Source organism: Coptis chinensis, chromosome 7 (genome assembly GCF_015680905.1).
Source record: "Coptis chinensis isolate HL-2020 chromosome 7, ASM1568090v1, whole genome shotgun sequence".
Taxonomy (NCBI): Eukaryota; Viridiplantae; Streptophyta; class Magnoliopsida; order Ranunculales; family Ranunculaceae; genus Coptis; species Coptis chinensis.
The window spans coordinates 49,347,784-49,369,086 of NC_141462.1; the positions used below are offsets into that span (position 1 = coordinate 49,347,784).

Genomic DNA, 21,303 nt, shown 5'->3' on the forward strand with positions numbered 1-21,303 from the left:
AACACCAACGGCAAAACCAAACATATATCTCAAGCACATGGGATGTTTCAAAAATAGTATATATAGCCAATGCAATTAAACTTCAGAACACAAATCGAGCTGGGTCATTAAAAACACTAACCAAGAACAAACCACAATCCAATAAATTTCAGTTCGTACCTTCAGACTGGAAATGAATCAAAGAGTACAATGCAAGAATCGAACAACTGAAAATGACGAAATTTCAAGCTTTCACCGCTCTCCCAACTTGCAAAAGTTTCAATGGCAAAATTGCAAAAACTCGAATGTTGGATTGGATTGGATCGCAACTGGATTAAATTTCAGCAAAATTGGATTAAATTTTGCGATTGGATTGTTTCGCGATTGGATTAAATTATGGATTGGATTGCTTCAATAAGATTAGATTGTTTTTGGGTTTTTTTTTGTTAGGGTTCGAAAGGTTTGCACGAGAGAGATGACCGGTTAGGGGAGGTTTTTCCGGTTTTGCGATGGAAGTGGGGGGGGTGTATTGGGCTTTGCAATTTGGGCTTGGGCTAGAGGCTGCACAATCCAATTCTGGTGGCGCCGAATACAGACCCTTTAAGTACTCAGATCTTCACCTCACAGTACAATTAACTTAACGTGCAAACCGTTGACTTTTTCCGCATAACAAAAACACCTCCTTTTTAAGATCCCCCCACTCTCCCTTCACTGAAAATGGCAAGTCCTCGTTTTCTGCCCATTCTCTCCATCTCTCTTCTCCTTCTCTTCACTTCCGCTACCTTTTTCTCTTCTGCCAATAAAGATGATGATCTCGATGAAGATCTAAGCATCCTCCTCGAAGACGAACAACAACAATCTCATTCCCAAGAAAATGATGATGACCATTTCGGAGACTTTCATAAGTTTGACGAAGAAGAAGAAGGTGGTGATGATGATGACCTTGAAGACTTTGACCATGATCATCAAAATGAGGAATACCCAACACCAGAAGTTGATGAGAAAGATGTTGTGGTATTAAAAGAAGGGAATTTTAGTGACTTTGTTGAGAAGAATAGTTATGTTATGGTCGAATTTTATGCTCCTTGGTGTGGGCATTGTCAATCACTTGCACCTGAATACGCTGCGGCTGCAACGGAGTTGAAAGGGCAAGCGGTTCTTGCTAAGGTGGACGCTACGGAGGAGAATGAGTTGGCGCAGAAGTATGATGTGCAAGGATTTCCTACTGTGTTTTTTTTCGTGGATGGTGTTCATAAGACTTATTCTGGAACAAGGACTAAGTAAGTTTTTTTTTTTTTATGCTTGGGGTGTTTTGTTTTACGGTAATGTAGTGTTGATTTTAGTGAATTTGGTTTACAGGGAAGGTATTGTGTCTTGGGTTAAGAAGAAGACAGGACCTGGGATTTCTAATGTGACTACAGTTGAAGAAGCGGAGCATATTTTGAATACTGAGAATAAGCTCGTTGTCGGATTTGTGGACTCGTTGGTGGTATATTTTTGTTCTCTTCTGAGTTGTTTTAGTATTCTTATGACTTTTGATATGGTTCACTATTAGAATTATTTTGCTAGACAATTTACTTTTATATTTTCAAATCCATAATCGGTTTAATTCTGTCTGTAGTGATTTATGTGTTCACATGTGTAGATATTCCTCGTTATTTGTCAATTTTTTGCAGTTCTAATATGCATTTGATTGTCTGGTTTTCTTGAAAAATTGAAAAATGATCTCGACTTAAAGAGGCCTAAACCTTTTCTATATTTCCATAGAGCTTTATTTTAACCAATTGTTGTCATGTTGTCATGGGTATGTTTAAAAGTATTTAACCTTTTGACTTTTAGCCGTTCTCCTCTGACTTTTAGCTACTTATATTAAGTATCCCCAATTTGCTACCCTAAAATATCCCACCCTTCAGAATCAACTCTCTCTAACCATGGAGACTGGATGAACTATCCAAAATGTATATAATGTTTGTATTCTTTCAAATGGAATATGGCCAAGTTGTTCATCTGTGCCGTGAGTATAGATTCTAAGGTTTTACCTCATATATGCAAGTTACTTGAATTTAAGCTAGAATTTCAGTTCCAAGATCACTAACAAACTACCATTATTTCACATGATATGCTCCCCCATAGTATGTGTATATGTTACTTGAAGTACATCATTCTAATTATGTAGTCATATATGTATATTTTTTTCTCAAACCAAAAGTCATTAGTGCATCATTTCAAACTCTTTGATGCATTACAGGGTCCTCAGAGTGATGAACTTGCTGCTGCCTCGAGACTTGAAGACGATGTCAACTTCTACCAAACTGCTGATCCTGATGTGGCAAAACTTTTTCACATTGACCCAAAAGCTAAACTTCCTGCTTTGGTCTTGTTGAAGAAGGAAGCTGAGAAACTAAGTCATTTTGGTTAGTTCCGTCATTGCTTTCTGCACCTTAAGGCTTCAAGTTATTTGCATTATGTGATGTGTAACTTATCTTCAACAGATGGTCAATTTACCAAGTCTGAGATAGTAGAGTTTGTATTCGGAAACAAAATTCCTCTAGTTACCTATTTTACAAGGGAAAGTGCACCGTTGATTTTTGAGAACCCAATCAAGAAGCAGGTAATCTTACACACGTTTTCTGCACTATTATACCGTTCTGCTTAGCTTAGTAAAATTTTCTAAAATATGTTTTGTTGTTTGGCATGTTGTTTCGTGCTCAGCTTTTACTTTTTGCTACTTCAAGTGACTCTGAGAAGGTCCTTCCAGCATTCCAGGATGCTGCCAAATTTTTCAAGGGGAAGGTAAATATTTTAACTGCTTCTTCCATTCAAGGGTAGGTAAATATTTTTCTAAGAAAACATGATTTTTCCATTTACTGGCTTCTCACCGGAATTTAATCAGTGGCACACGTAAGGCACAAAGAATAGCCATGCATGAGTGACATTCGTAAGTCATATATTACTCGTAACTGACAAGTCATAACGAGCCATTCTTGATACGACTTCTCAAAAAACTGCTAAAATATCTCTAAACAAGCAAACGTGAATTTATAAATCTCCCAATTACTAATCATCATTGTCAAAGACCATCTACTTGGTTATCATTATCATTCCCAGAATCATCTTCCTGAGGGATATCTTTTTCCAAATAGATTTCTTGATAATTATCAAACCTTCCCACACCCTATCTTATAAAAGAATCCCATGGGGACTAAATCTTGTAAAAAAAATCCCAAAAAAAAAAAGTGTGCTAGAATAAAATGGTGATTATGGCGAGCACCTTAGTCTGTGCCCCATATTTTTCGCGTGGATTGCAGTTTTGAAGCAAAATTGTGTGCCATGGTGATTGATGTGACAACACTAAGAACAATGATTTGGAAGTTGGATGGTCAGATCCCTAGTGCTTATCCTTGGATTGTCAGCATATTAGTTTTGCAGGAGGAACTTGACAACCTGATTTAATCCGGGGTCAATTTGGGATTTTGCTATTTTTTTTAATTATTTCAATTTACTCCATCTTGTTGGTTCTTTGCTTTTGGAATTAAGGTTTTTACATATCTTGAGTGGTACTAATTCTCTTCGTTCTAACCGGGTGCAGCTCATCTTTGTCTATGTTGAAATGGATAACGAAGATGTGGGGAAACCAGTTTCAGAATATTTTGGTGTTAGTGATAGTCCCAAGGTAACTTTTCCTAATTTGTTGATCTATTTTTCTTTGAGTTGCTTATATTTGAGTGAGAACAGCTCGAGGTTAGAATATTAATTGTGATGAGTCGACATTAGAATATTAATTTTGATGATTCCATTTGCATTCAGGTTCTTGCATATACAGGAAATGATGATGCCAAGAAGTTCGTTCTTGATGGTGAAGTGACCCTTGACAGTGTTAAGGTCTAGCTCTTTTCATTTTTCGCTCCTTGTATTGTAGTGTGAATAAGTACTTTTATGATTTATCTAGACGAGAGAGTTACAAATGTCACTCATCATACTTCATATTATTTTGTAGTTACTTTAATTTACTGTATTTGATTTACATCTCTGTAAATTCAGGCGTTTGGGGAGAATTTCTTAGAAGACAAGCTTAAGCCCTTCTTCAAGTCTGATCCAATTCCAGAGATCGTAAGTTTACGCTTTGTTTGTGTGGCTATTAATTTTTATGTTGTTACTGTGAGGTCTAACTTCCCATTCACTTGTTGACTACACAGAATGATGAGGACGTGAAAATTGTCGTTGGCAATAATTTCGATGATATCGTTTTGGATGAGTCAAAGGATGTTCTTCTTGAGGTAAGCTTCCTCTCTAAATGTATTTAAAATCCTTCCTCCTTATTTTTCTTTTTTTAATTGCCATGGTTCTGATATCTGATATCTACATTCGAACTAGATCTATGCACCATGGTGTGGGCATTGCCAAGCTTTGGAACCCACTTACAACAAATTAGCCAAGCATCTTCGAGGAATCGAGTCTGTTGTAATTGCCAAGATGGATGGAACTACAAATGAGCATCCTAGGGCCAAGGTCGGTGTCATACACTTCATTTATAAACTATTACTTCATCATTGCCAACTTTATAATCGAGTGGTTCCATGCTTTACTTTCTCGTCTTATTTTCATTGTTTTCCTTCTTTGGTTGGTTTTTGTTTTATAGTATTATCTGTGAATGGTTTCATACTTAACTTTTGAGTTTAATTCGGAAATATAGATCTCCTTTGACAAGTGGACTAGTAGTTTAGTGAATGGAGAACATACTGACTCTTTCTGACGATGATGCTTTGCACAAAATAACTTGGTCTGGCAATGGATTTGATTTGGTCTGACCATCCAATCTGATTCATTAATACCAGATCCAAAACCAGTTTCTGTTTTTATCCCGTCTATATTGGTTCAGTGATGGTATATCTCCCAATTACTTGCGTGATTGGTAAAATCATAAATCTCCATTTTCTATTTAGTACCAACTTGATAAGGTCTTGTGCTATTATACTGCATATTATATCGGTTTTGGTCTTAGTAATGCTGAACCAACTGAATTTGTTTGTGTTTTTCCGCATCAGTATTGGATCTGTGATGGTATATCTCCCAATTTCTTTCGAGATTGATAGAAGTGTTTCTCTATTTTCTATCCAAATACCATCCTGATAAGATCTTATGCTATTTTCTAGTGAATTTTGTATCGGTTTGGACTTTAGTAATGCTGAACCAATTGAATTTTGCGTAATTTGCTTTCGGATATTACCATTATGTTACTGTGGTCTCTTGCCAGCAGGTTTACCAAACAAAAGTGTGTTGGATAAGTTATCTATATGCTTAATAGCTCCATTGATTTTCCTTTCTTTATTTTTATTAAACTTTGGAGCGTCCAACTCATGACCAATTGGCAATGAGTGGAGAGGCCGAGGATCTTTTATGCTATACTGCACGGGCTTTCAACATCCCATGTGACTATAGTAAACATGTCAACACACCCTGACTTGGTGTTACTTGAGCCTAACATGTGGACAAAGATACTTGGATATCATGGAGCAATAGAGCCCTTTTGGCCAAATACCACATAGCCAGCTTTGATACCATATTAAAATTGAAGCGTCCAACTCAAAGCCAATTGGCAATGAGTGGAGATGCCCAGGATCATTTATACTGTACTGCAAGGCATAAAACATCCCTTGTAGGATTGCATTAAACATCTCAACATTTTTCAATCAAGTTTATTTTATTTTATTTTTCTGGATTCTACTTGTGTGGTAATTTGTATATGTAGTCTCTGTTTTGGTTAGTCTGACATTTTTCACACTAAATTGAACACTTTATGCCCATTTCTCTTGGAGGGAAAGATCTCCGAATGAATATTCTCACTTTTACTTTGCAGGCTGATGGATTCCCTACACTTCTTTTCTTCCCAGCAGGAAACAAGAGCTTTGATCCAGTAAGTTGATTTTATTTCTAATTTTTTTCATTGATGTCTTTATTGCTGCTAATGTTCATGCCTTTATGTATAACATTTTGTTTGTTTTATCTGACAATGGTTTATTACTGGATTTTTGCAGATCGCTGTGGACACTGATCGAACTGTAGTGGCACTGTACAAGTTTATTAAGAAGCAGGCATCAATACCTTTCAAGCTCCAAAAACCAACATCTGCAAAATCAGAAAGCGCTGATACCACCACAAGCCAAGAAAGCAGCTCAAATGATGTTAAGGATGAGTTGTGAAAAGCGTATGCAGTATGAGTGTGTTGTGCGTATCTATATTGTAATTGTTGGAGCAGATAGGATGAAGAATGAGCATTGTCATTAACACCGATAAAAAATATAATGGCCAAGAGGGCAGATAAATTATAAATCTTCTTTTCAGGTTTTGACTGTATCTTAGCCTCCCATCAGGAAATCTAAACAAAGTTGTCAATAATGAGTTTCATATGTTTATTTAATCTGCTTATTGCCCACAAAGGTTGATATTATTACTTTGGAGAAGCGACCAGGCACGCCTAGGGCTCTGTCATGTTTTTGCTCCAGATCGTGAGAAAACACAAGTAAAATTGTTGATTGTGACAATTTCATCTCTGAAGAATCCTTCTTGTACGCCAGCTGCATGGTGCTTTTTTCCTGTGTTTTTATCGCCTCGGAGTCTTTGACATCATAAATTAATTACCAACAAAAAAATTAACGAAAAAAGAGAAACAATGGGACGGCCTGGTGGTCGTGGTGGATGCTGCACAAGTGGTATGTTAAGTCAATTGCAGCACTTTTCTACTCAATCTTAATGATCGTCTTGGACTCTTGTTATAGATCGATTGAGTTCCTTTGATTTGGGATGATGACCCAGTTGATTATTCTGATCATTTTGATTTCCAAATGTTCGAATATGCTCTCAGATCTGTCTAAAGCTTGCCAAAAAATGAACAGCAATTTTTATGGCTCAGCAGAGTGATCGTCTTCTTTTCTTATGTGGAGCTTTTGGTAAAGGAACAAAAACAACATTCCTTTGACTCCCTGCGGAGTATTTTAGTTGACAGAACGACGTTATCTGTATGGCAGGTGTGGGTGAGTGGTGTGTAACAAAAACTAAGTACTGGCGTTAGATCCCATGACACCATGCATAAACTGATAAACATAACTGTGTAATATACAATCTTGACTTAGAACACAGCCTCTAGACTCTAGTGCTCCTCGTAAACTCAAAATACATACAGCCGGCATTGCTTCCTTCCAAGGGTATTAAATTGCTTTTTTTTGTAACATTTATTGGATATCGTCAACCTAACCTGGAGTGTAGAGTATTTTCAAGTCCATCTTCTGTTCTCTTAACAAACTTCTTTGAAACTAGAAGTGGCTACACTGGTTTTATTCGCAAATCTACCTCCACTACTTTCCTCAATTTGTACTTCCAGTTCACTTTGGTTTGAGACAATAGAGCTTAGGTATTGATAAGTTTGTTTAATCGGGATCTATATCAACTTTGGCCATGGCGAAGCAACTGTGTTCCTGTGTACTTCTGGTGCTGCTTGTCACAAATTTGGCCTTCTCTACCAGCGGCCAACAACCAAATCCTGCACCACGTATAGGTCCAGTGCCTGGTCCAATTCCTAATCCTACACCGCCTCCACGAGTGGCACCAGGAAAAGCTCCAGCACCTGCACCATCAGTACCTCCTACTCCACCTCCACTGCCACCTCCACCACCCGCTCAAATACCAACACCCACGCCTCCAAAAAAGTCACGGGGACTAACTGGAGGACAGAAGGCCGGAGTTGCCTTTGGAGTCATTGCTGGTGCAGGGCTTCTGGGTTTAGCAGGTTTTGTTTACAAGAAAAGGCAAAACAACATCCGAAGAGCTAAGTATGGATCTAGGCCTAGGACTGTGGAACTTGGAGAACGTCGACCCTGACGGATTGTTGTATGAAACTGTAGTACTAATAATACCAGCCTAATTTTTTTCTCTTGTTCAAACGCAGAACTATACGCACCAATTTGTATGTGTTTTGTCGTAAGGTCTTACTATAGTGAAATCTTGGATTACATATACATGGCATTTTCAGTAAAGCATGAGTGCATTACTTATCTCATTCAATTAATAATCGTGCCCTGCTGTGGATGGATGAAAATTGCCAAATATAACGGGTTAGTACAGTTCTGAGTGCCTCACCAATCCGAAACTCCACCATGTCAACAAAGTTTCAGTGTACCTGCCTAGGTTTTCATGATCGAAATGCTATCTGATGGAATTGTTTATTAATGGTAGAAACTCTGTTGGCAACGATTAAACCTTTCCCACGTTTAAAAGGTTTTGAACCTTCTTACATATCAAGATTTAATTTAACAGAGGATTTCTGTATTGTCTGTGGCTTTAAAATAGATCTTCACTAGGATCTAAGTTTGTCAGTTGTATGCCCACTTCACTTCTCCATTAACTTGTCGTTGGGTTACTCTGCTTGCACCGCTCAGTGTTAAAGCTTTGCAAATCTTAAACTTTTATTGATAGGACAATTACACACTACAACAAAAGCCTTGTCCAAGATTTCTAGGATCGGCTGAACGCGTTCAGTTCTGTTCGCCCATAAAGAATCAGTGTACTACCTATAATAATCAACTTTAAAATACATATCATACATTATAGTTTACACATGGAACCGTTCATGAAGAACCTCCGTTTATTTTCCTTCTCGTTAAAGTTGTATTGGCTTCTTCTGTGGAGGACTACAACAGTTGAATTCAGGAACCTTCCTTGCATCTGATGATCAAGAACTGCCGGATCTTACTCTTCTACTTCTGGTTCCACCCAACGACCATGATCTTTTATCAGCTGGATCAAGGCATCGGTAGCACGTTCCATCTCAATTGCTCGCTTCACAACAGTCTGAAAAGCATAATCACAAAGGAATCGCAATGTTAGGCATAAAATATATAACTTAAGTTTTGCAAAGCCACTGTTACATGAGATCAGCCTTTTAAATTTGTTCTTGGTAAATAATGAAGGTCTACAGACTAGCCAGTGACAATAGAGTGAGAAGGGAAGATACAAATGGACAAATGGTAGAGGTGTAGAACAGTGAAGATGACTCAATATACTTGATGAAACTTTGGCAGGAAAGTAAGATTTAGCTGGTTTATTTTGTCAAACTTCAACGTATAGCTAATGCAGAATTTCCGACAGGTCTGTTTGCAAAAATTTAAGATGTCAGTAAGTAGGAATGTCTTAGTCCATACCTTCCCAACATAGAGATCAATCTTTCCAGGAGCACCTCCAACATAACCAAAATCTGCATCAGCCATTTCTCCTGGCCCATTCACAATGCAACCCATGATTGCAATCTGTCATAAAAATGATAGCACTGGTTATTCCTGCTTCAACAAGAACAAGAATGACAACAAGAACAAGAACACAAATGCCAAACAAATAAACAAATAAAACTTGTCAAGGTCAAGAGTGATGGAGAATTACTGAAACACCAGGCAAATGTGATGTCTTCTCTCGTATCTCAGCACTGATCTCTTGAAGGTCAAACAAAGTCCTTCCACAGGATGGGCAGGAGACATATTCCTAAGAGAAGATCCATCCACCATTAGAAAACTACAATAAATATGCATGCTACAAGTCAACAGTTATAGCTTAACTAGCTTTATGCTAATGGGTGAAGAGTTGAAGACAATTACTGTCTTTGTGTTCCGCATTCTACATCCTTGAAGTAAATTGAAGGATGTATTTCTTAGGAAATCAAAGTCCTGTTCTGGGGCTTCTAACAGAAGTCCATCACCAAGTCCGTCAACTAGAAGGGTTCCCGCATTGCTACCAGCACCAATAACTAAATCATCTCTGTAGATAGTGAGCAAAGTTATGAGTCAAAAACTGTCTGCATGTCTCATTTTGCTTATATAATATAGGTGAGATCCAGTTTATACCTGTGAATTCCTTTGGGAAACTCTATATGGTGAATAACAGGGAAGTTAAGTGCGTTGTCTTCTAAATAATCAAATAGTCTGCAGCCACATAAAAATCAAAGATTTACACGATTTACTCACCAGTAAACTATATTTTTAATAACACAGAAACTTTGGGAATATCAAATCATGCTATTTTAAACAAAGGCAGAGAACAAGAATTGACAGTAGCAAAATAAAGAAGTTGCCATGAATAATGTCATATATATGCCTACAGGAAATAGTTCTTCAACATAAGTAACTATTTGCATCACATTGATAATTACCTTCTCGCAGCATGCACTCTGCTGACCTTATCTTCAGTAGTTGGAAGATGATGTAAGATCATTGTAGCATCAACATCTTTAAGGATGTCCAAATCCTCATAAGGTTCATCTCCACGGACAGATACAGCCAAGCGTGTACCTGAGGAAAAATAGGGTCATATGGTGTTAGAGTGGTCGTCGAATTACTATATTATATTTATGTCATATTGAATGCTGTAAAATCCAAAAAAGAAATACCTTCAGGCAGAAGTTTGTAAGCACCAGTTGATAGTTCCTTAAGATTTACTAGGACAACAGCATTAGGCAGTGGCTTTGTTAGCTGCTCTGACAATGGAGTCAAGACCCCCATACTAACATCTATCAACCTTTTAAGAGCTAGCCTCTGAAAACAAAAGAACATTATCACGCTAAATACTCATGTTATCTTTGAACTTGTATACTATTTCATCAGATGACAATCAACAAAAGAGCAAGTTTAGACCAGAAACAACAAAATTGATCAAACAGTTTTTTGTTTACTTAATGGAGCATTATGTTCTTACAGCATCAATGTCTTCTAGTGGAGGAAGCTCCCTCAGAAGTATAGAATCAACGGTTGCTAGATCCTGTCACCAGTCAGAGTTATCAATACATATGCACGCTTTGAAGTTGGTTTACCAAAATCTTAGCATACTATTAAAGAGAAATTGAGTCGAGCAAACCTTAAATGGCATGCCAACCACCAGCTTTGCTGCGAGTGATTTGTAGAGGAGTTCAGGCGTCTGACAAAGTAACCATTTCACACAAGAATTACAAAGCAATCAATAATATGACACAAAACGTCTAATATCCATGCACAACTTTTAGGATAAAGGAAGTGAACGCTGTGATTATACATATAGCTGCAAAACAGAGATTTGAGTTACTTATTGAGGTAAAGTTTTGTTGCTGAACAAGATTACATTTCCACCTCTGCATCGCTGGCTTCAATCTGTGAACTTTAGCTACTAGAACTATGGCATTAACCTCAGAATAACGAAAAGGCCTTACCCAAAACTTTTGGGATCAGCAGTGTTAATCATATTCGACTTTTTGCCAAAGAAAAAGGTTTTGAAAAATGGGACAACCAAATGTCTTCTCACAAATCTCTAGGCCCAATTAGATTTCAATTTGAATACTCATAAACAACTGTGTTCCATTTACCATCAGAATCTCTACAACAAAAAACAACTTTCATGTAAAGTATAGTTACCTTCAACTGCTCCTTGGAAACAGACATAAGAACAGAGCCATCACGGTGTAGAACCCCTCTATAATCCACCTCATCACCCTGTATCCAAGCCAAATATCAACTTCAAGCTATAAAACTATGAAGAGAGTAATAAGATCGAACAAGTAGAAATAGAATAATCAAATGAAACAGAAGACGGACCTCTTTCTGCACTGGTAATTGACCACTTCGGCGTTGGAAATCAAAATAACGTCTATGTTTTTCTTCAAATGGTACCTGAGGGATTTGTAACAGGTATGTGTTAAAAATAGCACAGCAGGAGTTAATATTTTCATAAACTTGAATACAAGAGAGTGATATAAAAGCCTACCACCCCCAACTGAAGATTTGCTGCTCTTGTACCCAGCTCAGCAAGCCTTCTGCAAGGGTCTATCTCTTCTTCTGGTGGTTCTGTGAGGGAAACCCTGATTGTATCCCCTAAACCATCCTGCACATAGAACAGAATGCCTCAATTCCTATAATAAGATAAGATTCATGTCTCAGACTGAAGCTTCTTTAAATACCATAATATGAGGAATAAAGTAGTAAACATATGCATCATGTTCAACTACCAGATGCATTAAAGACCCTTTTTATGGTTTACCTAAATTAAACTTCATATTGACCCTGTGACACCATTCTACACTACAGATATAGAAATCACATCCTTGAGTGGTTTGGAAAAAATGGATGACATGCAAAGTCCCTAATAACACATAACTAAATGGTGATGGACTTGATTACTAAGTGCACTACTTCTGAACACGCTTAGTGATGACATATCAAGATAATCAGTACCTGAAGTAGGGTTCCTATGCCAATTGCAGATTTCATCCGTCCATCTTCACCTTCACCAGCTTCAGTGACTCCCAGATGTAGAGGATAATCCCACCCTGCCACATACATTTCTGCTAAAAGCAAACGATACGCTTGGACCATGACCACCGGGTTGCTTGCTTTCATTGAGAAGACAAAATTATGGAAGTCCAATTTCCGGCAAATCCTCGCAAACTCAAAAGCAGACTCGACCTGTTTAAATATAATGGAATTCTGATATGAGCGCTTCTAAACTTGTAAAAGGTATAAGAAATCAATCATATATGCATACTAATGCAACATGAATTAAGACCTCACCATTCCCCTAGGAGAATCACCATAGTAGCTCATGATACGATCAGACAAGCTTCCATGGTTTGTTCCAATTCGCATTGCCCTGCCGTATTTCTTACATTTCTCAACTAATGGAGTGAAAACCTGGCATAAAAATACATGGAACAAGTCATACACCAAAAACTGGTGTACATAGAAAATCATGGCCTTAGGAATCAGTTTTAAGTTCCATCTGTTTATACCCAACCTCACTTATAATATTCATCAAGGATAAAATCCAACTAAAGATTAGCAAACTACCATGAGTAAAGAGGGACTCTGGTCTCACAGAAACTGCATCTAGTGTAAAAAGGAGGCACAGAGCAAATAATCTGGCAAACTCAGTGAGATATATTATTCAGAAGGCTGCAACATTTGAAGGTGTCATTATTTTTATTACGAAAAACAATTGTGTCTATCATAGCTTGTATGAGACGTTAAGGATATCAGGCAGGCATGTTAACATCGAGGATGCATCAGATGTACCCTGTTTATATGTTAGCCAAAGGTATGGACTACAGAGTGAAATCGCATATTCCAAAGCAAGTGCACACCCTATATACAGCAAAGCATATATATCTCTGGTCGTTCTATATACAGCAAGAGCTTTAATGACAAGAACTGACCTTCTCTATATGCTCAAGCTCCTTTTGATAGTCATCTTCTGTGTACTCTAGTTGCTCAAACTGGGCTCTCCGATCAGCTACAAGCAGATGCATGAGTGATTACAGGAACAACATACTATTCATTGAAAAGGTAGGACTCATAACTTTAAGAGAAATCAACAAAATCAGAAGTAATTACCAAAGTTTCCAGGGTTGACACGAATCTTGTCAAAACATTCAGCAACTCTTAATGCAATAGCCGGAGCAAAGTGAATGTCTGCCACCAGAGGAATATTATAACTGTGGAAACAGAAAGATCAGAAGCATAAGAGGTGATGTCCAATGTCTGTACTATAATTCCCTATGAGAGGCTAAGACTATCTCACGTGTCAAACATACTTTTTCTGAACAAGGGTGTTCTTTATATCAAAACAAGCATCTGCCTCTTTCCTCCCCTGAACTGTTATCCGAACAAGATCTGCTCCTTTGTCAGCTATTCTCATTACCTAACAATATAGCATTTCAAATACATTAGGTGTCTACAAAGTTGTTGCGGAGATTCATTAACATCTGCCAGAGGACCAATTTAGATTTATTTCTATTGAATTCCGGTGGCATTTATAGTGTTCTACAAGGTTTCTGTTGAAAGAATCAGTACGCACATAAGGGCCTCCTATGCTATTTTCAGCTTCATAATGAACCATGCAACTCCATTTACATGATATTTAACTCATAGCATGTTGCCAAAGGTAAAACCTGGCAGGATCTATTAGCATCTTCTATTTGAACAGACGGTAATTGGTGCAGCATGGTTACAGCTCTTGGGAAACTACATACTCTACAATACCCTGATTATAAATATGACATGGACTCAAAAGTCAAAACAGCATACTAAACTATATCTTTCTGAATTCCTACCATACGATTGGATGATCTTTTACTCCAGTATGCCTATTCTAATATGTAAGTAGTGTATTTTAAAATGTCAGAAATAGAAGGCTGAAGAATGATATCAACTAATTTGTCAGAGTTATGTATTTATACAAATTTCCTAAATAAATAAAGAGTGGTGTCTCCTTTTTCAAGTGCAAGATGTTTGCTTATATTATTCTTGAATAATGAAAAATAAATAAATAAAAATAATATGTCTCGACTGGTCAAGTCAACGGGTTTGTAGTATGTTAATTCATATCTGCTTAGACCTTCGTTTCGGAGTATTTAACAGTTGATTCTCAGAAATCACAACCAACAATTTAACAAGAATCTGCTTATTTTGAAACTTGTAGGATATCATTTACAAACCAAAATAAAAAACGTGAGCAAATTTTTCGATAGATTATGTCAATAATACGACATCATGAGCAACTCATTAATCTAAACTAAAATAAAGGGAAATAGATCATAAACCTCTTCCACGGTCGCAGCAACATCCTTAGTATCAGATGTTGTCATTGTCTGAATCCTTATAGGATGCTCACTCCCAAGAGCAACATTTCCTACCATCACAGTCCGAGTTTTCCTCCTTGCCGTCTTCTGTACAGATTCACAATACTTTTGTCTAGGAACTATAATCACAAAAAACATTAATCAGAACAACATAAAATAAAATAAAACTGAACAAGTTCAGAAACAAGAATCCTACCTAAGAGAGGGCTTCCTTCTGAAGCAGCCTGAAACTCGGCGATTTCCGAACCAGATGCTTTATTTTTAACAACCAATACCTTAGATTTGTTGGACTTATTAATCCTGGGTAAATCACAAACCTTGACAAAGTCAACAGATTTGATAAAGCTTAAACCATTGTTATCCTTATTCTTCACCACACCAGCAAATGAAGCGGGAAGTATTCCAGTTGCCATCTTCACCCAACCTTCCAAAAAATTCATCATAAAACAAACACATCAGCAATATAAACCAAATAACTAAAAATAAAACAGAACCAAAAAAAAAGAAGTCACAACTCACAACACTTTAAAAAATAATAATAAAGTCAACGCTAAAAAACTTTCAGTTAGTTAAGTCAAGAACACAATTCATCATCACCAAACTGGTTTCTAAGTTGAAAAATATTTGATGACTAACTCTTTCTATAATGCCAATATTATGCTAACAAACTTGTTGATGCTAAACTTAGAAAGAGATAACAAGCCAATATGATATATTGATGGAGGTGGTAGCTGAAAATGAAGATGAATTAATACTTGGAAAAGAGATGTTGTTCAGGGGAACAGAGAGAGAGAGAGTTTGTGGTCGAAACACGAAATGTTATGGAAGACAAAGACAAAGAGGGAGTTTGGTGGTTTACTATTTATATATATTATTTTTTGTCACTCTAAAATCTAAATTGCCGATCAGCATTATTGGCCAATTGCTATTTTATTTCTTTTAGTAATTTTTTCTGTTTATTTTTAATTTTAGCATAATATTCGCATGGGCATTTCATAAAGATTCCGTGAGGATACCAACGACCGTTTACCATCAGTTATTATTCTATGTTGTGCCGCACGTGTGCTCAGTCAGTCCTCACCCATACTGCGATCGATATCTGCTCACATTTTATGCCGTTCCACAATACTATGATATGCCAGGACGTGGAGGACCAATATGTCTACGCGAAGTCACGGTTCTCACGCGCTTATTTGTTTTAGTATTCTATAACCAACAGTAAACAATTATGCAAATGCAAACCATGCTGTGCACTGGTTTTTTTTTCTTTCTAAAGTCTTAAAAGTATTGAAATCCGTCCCTCGAGTTTGATAGTTAACATGATTATTTTGGATTCTAATTCTAATTGGTAATTGTAATTATATAGAAAAAACTCGTCTATTTTTTTAATAAGAAATAATTACATAATTTTTGGATTCTAATTGTAATTATTTAAGTGACATTAAAAAGATTTTTCTAAATTATTAATAAAAGACAACTTGTTCTAATATTAACAAGGAAAACTGGAGATAATTATATAATTTAAGTGATATTATGGAGGTTTTTTTAAATTATTAATAAATAGGGAGTTTGTTCTAATATTTGTGAGGAAGGTGTTTCGAAATTTAGCAACTATGGAGATTACAAATTGCCTACTCGATAGTGGAAAGGAGTTGCTAAATACCTGGCTATCATATAGTGTAGAGATAGGGAAAATATATATATTTCACGTTTTTTTTTTTCTTCGATAATCAATCGGTTATTTGTTTTATATTTCACTGTTTTAATGCTTCATTTATTTATGTTTTAAGAGCTAAGTACATGTGCTGATAAGATTGGTTTAGCTCTACAGGGTCTGTTATAATTACAACCTACTGACTACTGAGTGCTGAATCTCCAAGCAAGATATACATAAGACTATAAGAGCTAAGGCTAGGTCTCTGGGAGCAATGGAGCAGTAGCCCACCATTTTAATTAAAAATTTACTGGGCAGTTTGGGGTTTAACGTTAAAAATAATATAAGAGGAATGACACCCTTTGAAGTCTTTTGGGTGAGCCGGTGAGGAAATGAAAGTCAAGAGGAAAATGACGGATAGAAATTTAGAGTATAAACTGAGTTTGTAATCGCCACCCAGTAGATCACCTGGGATACAGTACTCAATCGACTAGAGAAATTTCAAATTCATACACAAACGAATTTCTTGGCAATCACCACATCATGTGTTCTCTTTAATGAAAATCAATAAACCGTGCGCAGTCTACTTCTTTGATGTTTAAGTTTGATCTATTCAAAGTCAGAGTGCACGACTGTGATGAAGTGTGATCAATGAGCATAAGTTTTATAATTTGGACATTGAATAATGAAATCGATCTTGTAGTGTATTAAAGCAAGGACCATGACAATGGAGAATAATGCAGTTTAAAAGGTTTGATATTGGGTGATCTTGGACACACCCATAAAATACACTCTCGTATCCTAATTTTAAAATAAATAAATAATATTTAAGACATATTTAAGTTCTTAAATTATCTTTTTTTTTATTAGGCTTATTCAAGACAAAATAAGTTTTTTTTTTCTTTAAAAAAATATATATATTATTGAATTCTTCTCCAATAATTTACTTCGCTCTCTAATAACATTTTTCTCACCAATAAACATAATTACAAATCAACGACTAATTATTTTGAATTCTGAAGTGCAAGATTACAAAATTATGTGCTGTTACTGTTGTTGTTGTTTTTTTTTTTTTTTGCTTCTATTGGAAATACCCCAAATGAATTTGGGATATAGCAAAAACTTTAGTTATTTATGGGATATGAGAATGGTTTTATGGGTTATGGGTGTGTCCAAGATTACCCTTGATATTTTGATTTGAAAATATGGAAAACTAAAAGGACTTGTTCTAATGTTGGTGTTAGAGTTTCTAACAAGTAACTCGGAATGCTTCAACGTGAGACTAACAAAAGAGTACATTATCTACATACGCCATGTGCAAGACACGTATTTGCAAATAAAATTGTAGTTGACATGATCAATATTAGACTTTGATTTCCATTTCCCTGTATTTAGTATTTACCATTTCCCTTGACCATAACTTGGTGTCAACTGTCAACTGAAACCACGGGTCTACGGGATTCCCAGAATCAGAAAATAACTGTATGTACTCCTCCACCTATGTATTAATCTTGAGAAATTCTTACCCCTTTTGGGCTTTCCCTAAAACTTTAATCATTAGAAGGTTTCAACTAACATTCCACATGCTGATCTGGTAGCTGTGCTGCTTTACATGATATATTCTCAAACAAATGAACCTACTAAGTCAAGTAGTAAATATACAACTCGATCTATCTGCTTTCTACTTCCTTTTTGGAGTTGTTTCAGTAACTCAGAATGGTCTTTTCTTTTTTATCGAATTCTTTTTTATCGAAAAAAAAAAAAGAATGGTCTTTTCTTAGATAGTGCTTTTTCATTTCTTACTAATGGAAGAAATAAACTACATACAAACCACATTACCACATGCGCAGGTTCCAAATTCTGGCTTAAAGTGACAAACCAAACCTATTTATCCATCAAGGTGTCTTATCTTCTATTTTTTTTTATCTATCTTCTTTATCATAGCGAGGTTTGATTGTGGCAATTCCTATAGGGGAACGCTGTGGAATTTGTTTCACGTTTTGCTTTTCATTGGCTTTTCAACTCCTGTCCGGTCCATTGAGAATAGTATCCCCGAGCAAAGTCAATTGGATAAGTCTTCTCAGTAATTTGTGCACTAGCACATACACTCAGGGACAGAGCCAGACATCTGACTTAAGGGGGCGAGTGTATAATCATAATATAGAGACGGGCAGAGCCAGAAATCTCCCTAGGAGAGAGTGCTTATAATATTTCAGAAAATGAAATAGCATGACACGTGTTTACCACTTTGACCATATAATTAACAAGCGTTTATTAGTGAAAACCCCCCATTTTATGACATGCTTTAGGTGTTTACTCACAAATTTTGAATCATCACAAAAGACTCCCATTTTGTCTCAGCCCCATCCAGAAATCATCTATATTTGTTATATTGCCTAAAGTATCTCTAGGGTAAGGGTGGAATTTGAGCCGAGGGCTCGGAGCTCGGCTTGGGCTTGGCTCGTTTAAACTCGGCTCGAGCTTGCTCGTTTAACTATATGAGCTGAGCTCGAACTTAAATTAAAACTTGTGTAACAAATGAGCTTGATGAAGCTCGGCTCGTTTAGCTCAAATAGCATATTTATAGTGTAAAAACACCGAGCGGTTCGGGCTCGGCTTGGGCTTGGCTCATTTAAACTCGGCTCAAGCTCACTCGTTTACTATATGAGTCGAGCTCGAGCTCAATTTAAAATTCGTGTAATTAGCGAGCCGAGTTTGAGCACGATAAAACTCGGCTTGTTTAGCTCTAATTCCACCTTTACTCTAGGGGCAAAACACAAATGCATATTACCAAACTCTCAAAAGAAAATGTGAGTGTTCTTAGACATCCAATTTGGACGAAACAAGCTGCCAAGAACAATTGACTTTGAGAAAGAGATGATCTATGGTATTTCAAATCTGATGGATAATGTTCATCTCCTTCATCTTGCTTTTGACCATCGACAACCACCAATATCTCCATCATATCCGACCACCAACTCCACCCCACCACTTACTGCCACCAACTTGTGAACTACAGTAGGAAAAAATGTTGATAGCAAGGGCCTGATTTGCTGTGCACCCATATATTTTGTAAAAGATTGAAAACTTTCCTCTAGAGTACGCCAATCTTGCAATGGTACCTTCTCCCATTTTCGAAGCTGTCAGTAAATTTTAACAGGACCACGAAACGCCATATGTTAAAAAACTATTAATATATATAAAGGGTAACTTGATTAAAAGAAAAATTGATCCAATAGATACTGATAAATCAAGGGATCCATAAATCACTTGTAAAATCCTCTAACATCCTTCAAGATAATTTAACCCCGATACAGACGTAAGCACAAGAAATGAAGGTTCAAGGCTTGAAGTATTGGTCAAAGTGTCAGCCAAAACAAAAAGTGATTCACTGTTAACCAATCCGTTTCTTTAGCTCACTCGATAACCATCTGGAGTTCACAACCGAGAACCCTTTATTTTATTTTTTTGGTTGCTATATATACTTTTAACAACCAACCCATTTCTTTAGCTCAATCGGTAAACAAAAATTGATTCACTGTTAACCCAATTAAATCAACCCATTTAATGAATTTGCTTGGACAGATCGCATGCACTAATTTCCTCTCTTTTGCGCATGTCCTCTCCTCTTTCAATCAATGAAAGAACACTTCGTCTTCTTGTTTGATTTTCAAAAGCTTTAATGGAGGGCTAGAGGTGGTAGTGGTGGGTGGAGATCTGGAAGAAGATGAAAGGAATAAAATGATGTAACCGTTAGATTATTCAACTATTCGGATCTTGATTCCCCAGCCCAAAACAAGGGTCTCAATTGCTATCGTTTGCCATACATTTGTGTTTACCCCCGAGGGGTATTTTAGGCAATAAAACAAATATGGATGATTTTTGGGTGGGTCCGGACGGAGTGGGGGGTCTTTGATTATTCAAAATTTGGAGATAAACACAAAAGTATGTCATAAAACGGGGGGTTTTCACTAATAAACCCAATTAACAAAGGATAACAAAACACATTAGTAGATGAAGTAAAACATTCAAATTATGAACATACCTGACACGCACTCTTTTTGTGTGTGAGATGGTATATGGATGATGTAGATAAATAATGGTCGTTAAACAAAATAGAAGCGTATCAAAACCTAATTATCTCTTAATAAGTAAATGATGAGTAGGGTATCGTTCTACTTTTAAGTATATATTTATATGAATGACAGAACTGGAAAGGGGGTTTGAGGGATTAAAACTATTATTATAGATATTGTAGATTCTAATGTTAAACTAAACTAAACTAACTAAACTATTGAGAATTTATAAGAGAAAGAATTCAAGATATTAGAATCCACCAATATTTTTGATTCAATGACCTTTTGCTTCGTGGTTGTTCTTACAAGTAGATTCACAATTAGTAATCGAGCGAAAGTGTCGATGCCATCTTTATCTAAACATCATTAACTAATAACTTTACTTTAAGGTTGTTCTATGTTTATCTTATTAATATCTTCTTTTCTTTTATGTGAGCTTGGGCAGCTATTCAATGAATCACCATCTAAGACAAACACAAGAAATACTTCTCTTACTCTAAAACACTGCACAACTAGAAGAAAAATAGAGAAAAATAGTATAATATTCAATTACAATAAATAAAACCCTATTCTAATATTATATTCAATTGCAATAAATAAAACCCTAAACTAGCATGATTTTCGATTGCAATAAATAAAAATCTTAATCTATACTTCCATCCCCTGGTCTTGGCAATGGAACTAATAACTAAAAACATAAAGAACTAACCTGATTGGAGAATACCATGAACCAAAAGAATCAACGAACCCTAAGCACTGGCTTCATCTCCTCCCTTGAAGAAGAAGATTATCCTTCCATAAAGAAGGAAGAACACGAAGAACGAGAAGAAAAAGAGTCGAAGAACATAAGACTAGAAAGACTAATTTATTAAAACTCGGCTAGTTAAAACCGAATCTTTTATTATTAATCTCTCTTTGCCTCAAGTTCTGGAGACAAGAGTATAAGTGAATTG

The 21,303-nt window shown here is 36.3% G+C and overlaps 2 protein-coding genes across 4 annotated transcripts; one reads left to right on the forward strand and one right to left on the reverse strand.

Annotated features, from left to right (window-relative positions):
• The first annotated feature begins 538 nt into the window (after positions 1 to 538).
• LOC147487799 (protein disulfide isomerase-like 1-4) lies at positions 539 to 6,325 on the forward strand. Its single transcript, XM_086575235.1, has 12 exons — positions 539 to 1,259; positions 1,339 to 1,468; positions 2,228 to 2,393; positions 2,472 to 2,590; positions 2,692 to 2,772; positions 3,569 to 3,652; positions 3,787 to 3,861; positions 4,021 to 4,089; positions 4,176 to 4,256; positions 4,354 to 4,488; positions 5,837 to 5,893; positions 6,015 to 6,325. Exons 1-12 carry the CDS (start codon positions 697 to 699, stop codon positions 6,177 to 6,179), a joined length of 1,725 nt encoding a protein of 574 aa, XP_086431361.1. The 5' UTR covers positions 539 to 696; the 3' UTR covers positions 6,180 to 6,325.
• Positions 6,326 to 8,413: 2,088 nt separating this feature from the next.
• HDS (4-hydroxy-3-methylbut-2-enyl diphosphate synthase) lies at positions 8,414 to 15,533 on the reverse strand. Of its 3 annotated transcripts, none has more exons than XM_086575232.1 (20): positions 15,376 to 15,533; positions 14,817 to 15,044; positions 14,582 to 14,739; positions 13,574 to 13,680; positions 13,374 to 13,474; positions 13,196 to 13,272; positions 12,555 to 12,674; positions 12,219 to 12,449; positions 11,752 to 11,868; positions 11,583 to 11,657; positions 11,403 to 11,480; positions 10,873 to 10,932; positions 10,714 to 10,776; positions 10,409 to 10,553; positions 10,172 to 10,310; positions 9,867 to 9,944; positions 9,621 to 9,780; positions 9,409 to 9,507; positions 9,174 to 9,278; positions 8,414 to 8,823 (listed from the first exon to the last, which is right to left on the reverse strand). In XM_086575232.1, the coding sequence occupies exons 2-20, from the start codon at positions 15,031 to 15,033 to the stop codon at positions 8,722 to 8,724; spliced, it is 2,232 nt and encodes a 743-aa protein (XP_086431358.1). In that variant the 5' UTR covers positions 15,034 to 15,044; positions 15,376 to 15,533; the 3' UTR covers positions 8,414 to 8,721. The 3 variants fall into 3 exon arrangements, with proteins under 3 accessions (XP_086431358.1, XP_086431359.1, XP_086431360.1); XM_086575233.1 differs by having other exon boundaries at positions 15,257 to 15,411; XM_086575234.1 differs by lacking the exon at positions 15,376 to 15,533 and adding an exon at positions 15,140 to 15,157.
• Between the last annotated feature and the right edge of the window lie 5,770 nt (positions 15,534 to 21,303).

What these genes read in the sequence shown, in the direction of transcription:
- HDS (XM_086575232.1), bottom strand. Translation starts at nt 15,033, where the DNA reads ATGGCAACTGGAATACTTCCCGCTTCATTTGCTGGTGTGGTGAAGAAT. An exon ending in TTTCCAAGGAGCAGTTGAAG is followed by an intron (nt 10,933 to 11,402) that starts GTAACTATACTT and finishes TTACTTTGTCAG; the next exon opens with ACGCCTGAACTCCTCTACAA. An exon ending in TTACAAACTTCTGCCTGAAG is followed by an intron (nt 10,311 to 10,408) that starts GTATTTCTTTTT and finishes ATTTTTCCTCAG; the next exon opens with GTACACGCTTGGCTGTATCT.
- LOC147487799 (XM_086575235.1), top strand. Translation starts at nt 697, where the DNA reads ATGGCAAGTCCTCGTTTTCTGCCCATTCTCTCCATCTCTCTTCTCCTT. An exon ending in ATGAGCATCCTAGGGCCAAG is followed by an intron (nt 4,489 to 5,836) that starts GTCGGTGTCATA and finishes TTTACTTTGCAG; the next exon opens with GCTGATGGATTCCCTACACT. An exon ending in GAAACAAGAGCTTTGATCCA is followed by an intron (nt 5,894 to 6,014) that starts GTAAGTTGATTT and finishes GGATTTTTGCAG; the next exon opens with ATCGCTGTGGACACTGATCG.